Raw genomic sequence first — 7,438 nt, 5'->3', positions numbered from 1 at the left:
TCGCTCTGCTAGACACAGTTTCCGTCAGGAAAAATCTTCAAAAAATTTCGCATTTCTCCAAGGACAGGGAGACGTTAAAAAAAGAAAAAGGTTAGAAAAAGGATAAGAATAAGGCAACGCTTCGTATATTCAGACTATTTCAGACTTCCGGTTTTACGTTTGTTTCATACGTGTTTGACGGGCTCGAGAAGGAAGAACAGCTGGATGAAACGAAAAGGCATAAAAATGGCTGACTCGAGATTAACAACAATGGTCGGTTTTTTTGATATTCGGTTCTCGTTCGATTCTCCCCATACATGTGTGCGTATATACCGTACGTATATACAAAACGTATGCACCTATACATACAGATTTCCTCCTTGATGTTGTACGTTTATTTTACACATAAAATGAAGTTGGATTGTCGAGAAAAATACTCGGGAGCAACGGTAATTAATGTACACACACTTCGAACAGGGACCATTCCAAACTCACACATTCTCTCTCTCTCTCTTTCTTTCTCTCTCTCTCTCTCTCTCTCTCTCTCTCTCTCTCTCTCTCTCTGTACATTACGCGCGCACTGTTAACGCATTACCTACGGAAATCCTAATTGATTTGTCGGGCATAACGCATTAACGACGCCGCATACTCGAGCACGGATCCAGCTAAAAAAAAAAAAGACGAAAAAAAAGACAGAAATAAAGGCTGTCGTCGGGGATTTTTGATTAGCACTTAAAAAATACAATCGTGTTACTGACCTTCGTTCGCGTGATTTAAAACGAGCTGTGTCTCAAAATGGCTCGAGAAAATAGAATACGGGTGATACGATGACAATTAACAAGAATAAAGTCGAAGCAATTAATGGTAATAATAATAATAATAATAATAATAATTAATATAATTATAATATTTAATAATAATAACGATAATAACTTCTTATTCATCTTCTCTTTCTTTTTTTTCTATACAAGTGCACAAATATTTACAGAATCAATATAATGACAGATACGAAAGTGCCGTTGAGCGTGTTTCTCCTAAGTCCTTTCTTCCTTCTCTGTCTCTCTTTGTATTTCTTTGCCTCTCACATTTTCCTCCTTCTTTCTCTTTTAATAATACGTCATTCCTGAACAAAACTCCCTCTCCCTCTCCCAGTCTCTTCTAAAGAGACTCAAATATTTTGGCACATTTCAGTTCTCGTGTCCTCCTTAACACGCGGCCCAATCACTTGGCACAATTACTCCGACCATCGTGCGTGATTTCTTAACATAATTTTCTTTTGTTTAAATAGTGGGCTAAAAAGGTAGCAATTAGTATCTCTTTTTTTTTCGCGTTTCTCTCATTTGGAAACATTGTTTTCTCGCTGCTAGCTGGGTTTACGACATCGAAATTAAACTACCCTCGGAAAATCTCTCCTCTCTGAACTAAAAACGATCGATCGTCGATGCGATTCCTATTAATTTCTTCTCGCTTAACTCTTTTGGTTTTTTTTTTATTTTATTTTATTTTTTTTTTTTTCTTTTTCTTTGGAGCCACGAAACCATGTTTCATTTTCAGCGATGATCTTCGACTCGAAAAACATCTTGCGTTATTGCTAGTCGAGGATAAAGAGGATGCACGTGGGTGGTAAATATAACAGTGGCTGAGACATGGAGTATCGATGTCGGATTAGAAAACAAAAAGAAGAAAGGTCTAATGGTCGCTCGAGGACGAAAAACGAAAGGAGTACCCTAGAAGTTCCTGTTTCATTTCAAAGTGTCTTAAAAATTTGTTTATGCTGGTTCACACACGAGCCTATGTCTATACTCGCATTAACGATGTCTACTTGGATTAAAAGTTATGATTCTTTTCTCTAAACAAACACGAGAGAGTGCCTAGGGCGAACGATGAAACGCTTATGAGTTCCGCCTTCTCCGAATTACTAGTTCACACGAAATTACAAATACGAGGAAACGTGGTTTTTTTTTTTTTTTTTGTTTTCTTGTCTTTACGTTAATCGTTTAACAACTCGCAAAGTTCTGCGAAATATTTCTTTTTGACTTAAAAAACTCTGCGGTAGAGACCGCGTCTCCCTGCTATAGGATCGCCGTGAAAATTCCTGACAGCGCAAGATACGAACGAGTGTGAAAGTCTTTCGATTCTTTCGCGGAGTGAAAAGGCTGCTGCCGTCCAAGATTTTCGCGGTTCCGGTTCGCTTTTTTTTTTCTTCGCGGCTCGGTGTTATCCTGGGGAATTATCTGGTGACTTTTGAAAGAAGTAGGACGATCTCTTTCAAGATTCACGCATCTTTGGAAAACGTTATTATATAATATCTTATGCGGAGTAGTAGCGATTTTTCCCTCGAGGCATCTCGCGGTACAAATTACGCTGAGGAAAACTAGAGTGTTTGCCGGTTACGATGAAAAAGAAGCGCCACGCCAGTCGATCGCAGGATTCTTCGACATTCAAAGTCGAGGATCTCGATGTTCTCGTTGCCTGTTTCCTGGGTGGACGCCAGACCTCGAGGCTCGAGGAACGATAAATCACAACAAGACGGGGATTTTCCACGCCCTCTAAAATGCTTGCTGACGCGACGATCTTCGAATATCAGATGGCACCATATACGACACGGAAGACTACACCAAACCAGCGGTACTTGAAGTACGATAGCCTGGCAAGGAGTTTAATTACGCGCGTGTACGAAACGTAAAATTGTATAACAGGCACCAGTAAAAGAACCAGTCCTTGGAAGTATCTCCAGTCAGACTTTAAAGCCGCCTCTCTCAATTGCCTAGCCTTTCGCTACACGTTTCAGCGAAAATATATCTGGCTCGATGGTATCCTGAAAGCCTGCGTTCATTTATTGAACCCAAGACGCAGGCACCCATTGAGGCTCCCGTTCCAACGAATTGATCTCCGTCAGCAGCTGATTGTACGCTCGATCCGTGTCCGTATTTATAATGATCATATCGAACAGATGACCGTATTTGTCCTCCATTTCCCGCGCTTTCTCTATAATGTCCTTTAACTCCTCCTCCTTGAAGCTCTCGTTATTCTTGATCCTCTTCTGTCGTAGCTTCTCCAAACTCGGTGGCGCCACGAACACCACGTACGGTTTCAAGTCCGAATTTCGAAGGATCTTCAGGCTTTGCGGATGGAGATTAAGAACACAAATTTTACCGGAATTTACAACGGATCTTATAGCTTCCACGGAGGTACCGTAATAAGCTTTCTCGTATTCGCCGTGCTCGACGAACTTTCGACAGAGAATATCGGACTCGAATTGAGAACGAGAAATAAAGTGGTAGTCCTGGCCGTCCACTTCCGAATCCTTCCTGGGACGACTCGTATCTGAAACAATGAGTATCTTCCTGTAGAACGGTTGTCCTTGAATAAAGAACAAGTGATTTATACGTATTACACGCGTATTTCAAAGATGATGCGACTCGAACGAGTTTCTTCGAGAAAAACAAAGAACTGTTTAAAAGCTTATGACAAAAAAAACCATTTGCTAAACGCTTGACATTAGCGACAAGGATAGACAGTAGAAAACGATAAAGCAATATTACTTGTGTAATTTTCTAGTCTTAGCCCTTGAACGTTTCTCTCTTATAGCGATTATTTGAATGACGAATAAAGGAGCGCGCGAGGGAGAGACTGTGATTGGCTGGCCGAGAAGCGGAAGAAAGAAAGAAAATGAAAGACTACGCGAGAACATGTGCCGAAATAAATGAGAGATTAATTACAAATCGGAATGGCAAACGTGTACAAGCGTCTCGACACTTTGATGATTTTGTTGTTCTAACACAGGACTGAATTATTTTGAATCGCGACATTTTCGAAATACGCGTGCGACACGAATCTCTTGCTCACGAGGAATTGCCGCTGCGAAACGCTCGCTGTCTTGCATCAGCCTCTGTCTCAGCTCGTGTCGTCCAATATTTGGTGGCCCTATTAGGACTACCGGTCTTTTGTGATTCGCCCTTGGATAATACAACGCGACTTCCTCGTACGTAAGCACCTCCTCGCTGTCATAATCTAGAAAATGTAAATGTTTGATGAGTAAACAAAGGGTGAACGTACTGAAACGTCTTCCATGATGCTTTTCGTATCTACCGTCGATGGCTGTCGTTGCGTAATGCGGATACCCGTCGTCATTGTAGTTTGCCCCGAACTTGTTTCGTTTCTTCTTCTTTGGATTCTTTCTGGCGCACAACAACGTACTGGATTTCTTGGAGCCGCGTACGGTCGATTTGTCTCCGGCGATAGTCTGTTTCATGGATTCTCGCCTAGATGAAATTCGGATTATCAGTCAGACAATGTTTAAAAAAGTTTGATAAGCAAGGAATAGAATATATATAGAAAAGATTATATATATATTAACATACTGGTGTTGGAAGGCTTTGCTAGGTACCAGACCAGCCAAAGTCTGATCCTCTTCACCCTCTCTATACGCCTGCCACCAGTTAGGATCCTCTTGAGAGATCACGTGTAACACGTCACCCTTTTGGAAACTGACACCCAATTCTCGGCACGGTATATAAGGATCTTCTTCGGGATCATAGTCGAAGTGGGCTCGTATGTGTTGTATCTGAGAAGATGATATTAAAGGGTTAAGTCAATATCAAATATTACAGTTAATGTACAGGGATTTTTATTAATATCAGAATGCAACAATGTTCTATAAAATTAATGTTTCCATTAACTACAATAACTATTTTCATACGTCAGAAAAATGATTAGTCAAATAAGAGCGTTGTGAATAAATATGTGAATAGAACAAGGTGTCGATCACCGTAGCTCCCGAATATTAGTAAAAATCACTATATCCTGATAACACGTTAAACATCGTCGATACCTGATTTGTGTCTTCCCTTCTACTTGACAAATTGTTCCTGTGACTCGTGGGTGCTGGGAGCACGAGGAAAGTCAGACTACCCTGCATACCGGCTAGAATATCGCACACCTCGTTCACGCTCTTGCCACGCATTTCCACGCCATTTACTTCCAGAACCTCATCGCCTTCGTGTAGGAGTCCAGACTTGTCTGCTGCTCCTCCGCGTACAACACGACCTTCGTGAACATTATTATGGTTATTCAACGTACAATCCAACAATAATAACTTTTGCGTAATTCAACAGAAACTTGTGTGAAACACATTTAAGCGGAGTTTAGGAAAAATCTTAGAGCCAAATTACACCGTGCCCATAAGCTTAGCTAACGTGTTTCTCGCATCAACATTTAACGTTACATCGCATCGTTTTCTTAAAAAATATCCGCAAACTGTGTTATTGACCTTTGTTCCAGGTTTTCGTACAATTTTATCGGAAAAAGAAACCAAAATACCTATTATAACAGCGTCACCCTCGTTCCTAACCGTAGCACCTAAAGGTTCGTTAGTTTTCTCGATTCTGATAATTTTAATGTTGTCCACGACCCGGGAGCCTCTCCAGCTAGAGGTAGGGCTCGGAGGACCGCTCGGCGACGAGGACGAAGGACTCTGTTTCCTTTGTAATCCGTCGACGTAAGAGATGATAGAGTCGTGAGCGAGTAGAAGAGCTTCCATATCGTAGCTCGTCAAAATTCCGGTCAGCTCCTCCACGGCGGCGATCGTTTCCGCTCCGCCGACACCTGTTGCCGTCGACGACGACTGCCATTTCTCCAGTATGTCTACACACTGAGATATTCACCAGTGATAAAAGCCATACGCTTAAAGGGGCGGTTGAACAGAAGAACGCACAAGATACATCGTATTTCCTTATTTTCCTATTTTCTACAAAACTCGGCACACCGTTAGGTAATTGGAAAATTATTCTTTTACTTGGTTTTGCATCTGAACGCGTGTATCCTGCACGATATTACAACATCGATATTAAAATATTATTTTTCACAGTAATTGACCAAAAGTCACATGGATCAACTCAGCAGAGTAAAAGAAGATGACGATATTCTCTTAAATGTTCCTTGCATTTTACCCTCATGAGCCGATTACGAAATTGAGGACTCGACGAAAAGATGGAGTTGATCATTTTGGCTTTGAGAGGTTCGACTATACCTTTGGCTTCTACAAAAAAACTTCGTCACCTTGTCAAATTCTTTTCATCTTCGATCGTGTAATATCATTTTTCTCTCAATTTCCTGCCTGCTTAACAAACTAACGTAACAAACTTGATAAATCAACGACAGCGCATTCTTATCGTTTTGTATTTTTCTTTTGAGATCTTCGACCAGAGCCGTCAAAATTTCAATGACAGTGGGTACATACGTCGCGAGCCAAACTGGAAGCGTCTTCAGCGTGATGTTTCAGAACTTTGTTGGATCTTAAGCGATTTCTGAGGGCGTGATGAGTGGCGAGGGCAGATGCGAATCGACTTTGCACCAGGAGCGTCCGCACCGCTTCGAGTTCCGCTTCCACGCCGGGTCCCGAAATGCCTAGGGCACCGGAAATATTGCGCAACTGAAGCTGTAGCCTCTCCAGCGTCGCGACGACCTCTCCGTACGCTGAAATATGCAACGAATGCCTGTTACAAAGATTCTACAAACGTCTCTCGTCCGCAGAGGCACCGTTGCTTTCTACCGTTCGACTATGAACTCCGTGAAAGGGTAAACGACCGGCTAATGTCTTCCTTAACCCTTATGCCAATACTCCAAATTTTCCGCGTACTTGAAGAGAACTTACAATATTGTGATAAATTCTTGCGTTAAATATACACACTTCCCGTATGGAAATTCTTTTCTCTCCGTTTACACTTGGCAGTTGACTACAGTGTCTACCGTAAAAGGTGTCTGCACGTACTCTGGTATCTCAAAGAATCTTCCCGATTCTACGTTTCAGTTTCATAGTATTTGTACGGTTTTCGTAAACATACGAAGGTGCTAGTAAATCATACGGAATTCAATATACTTGCAGCTAATCAATTAGTGTGGTAAATGTGGTAACTTGCTATTAGAAAAAAGCTTCCTGCGACTCGTTAATGGCATGCGCATACCATACTTCTTATAGGCACTGTACGATCCACTAGGTAGCTTATACTTATTAATTAGAGTATTTAACTAATTAAGGAATTTTATACTTAATAATTTTTTAAGTTTAACTTGATTAAAAAGTCATACTATTGAAATTATTTGAACTTTAACTCCAATTAAATTCCCATCATTAAAAATTGTATATTATATTAATGAAATTTTAATTTCCTTATTTTCCTATTAAAGCTATTGGACATCAATGATACCGATCTTACGAATACCCAGAATTATGAATTTGGAACAGGAAATTTAAGCGTCTTTAGTCTACTCTATACTCGTCATAGTGTCACGCTAGAATATCATTTTCTGGAAAGTTCTCCTACGCGATTACTATTACTTACCCAAGCTATGCCAGCTATTGGAACAGGGATACAACGTACAATCAACTTCAACTTGCTCTGTGTCAATAATTATTTTCTACTAACGAGATTTCCAATTGTAGGTAGACGTTATTAAC

At 40.8% G+C, this 7,438-nt stretch overlaps 1 protein-coding gene across 1 annotated transcript in view; it reads right to left on the bottom strand.

The window, feature by feature from the left end:
- Nucleotides 1-240: 240 nt before the first annotated feature.
- Nucleotides 241-7,438, bottom strand: part of LOC117231528 — a 129,656-nt gene continuing 122,458 nt past the window's right edge. The window contains exons 13-19 of the mRNA XM_033490055.1: nt 6,221-6,456; nt 5,302-5,632; nt 4,814-5,028; nt 4,344-4,546; nt 4,072-4,244; nt 3,829-3,993; nt 241-3,306 (exon numbers count right to left, since the gene is read on the bottom strand). Coding sequence (XP_033345946.1) covers nt 2,816-3,306; nt 3,829-3,993; nt 4,072-4,244; nt 4,344-4,546; nt 4,814-5,028; nt 5,302-5,632; nt 6,221-6,456 — 1,814 coding nt within the window. The 3' untranslated portion in view covers nt 241-2,815. The remainder of the gene's footprint in view (nt 3,307-3,828; nt 3,994-4,071; nt 4,245-4,343; nt 4,547-4,813; nt 5,029-5,301; nt 5,633-6,220; nt 6,457-7,438) is intronic.

Source organism: Bombus vosnesenskii, unplaced genomic scaffold (genome assembly GCF_011952255.1).
Source record: "Bombus vosnesenskii isolate JDL3184/JDL3185 unplaced genomic scaffold, Bvos_JDL3184-5_v1.1 scf7180000013272, whole genome shotgun sequence".
Lineage (NCBI taxonomy): Eukaryota > Metazoa > Arthropoda > Insecta > Hymenoptera > Apidae > Bombus > Bombus vosnesenskii.
This window is presented reverse-complemented; position numbering and strand designations above follow the sequence as displayed.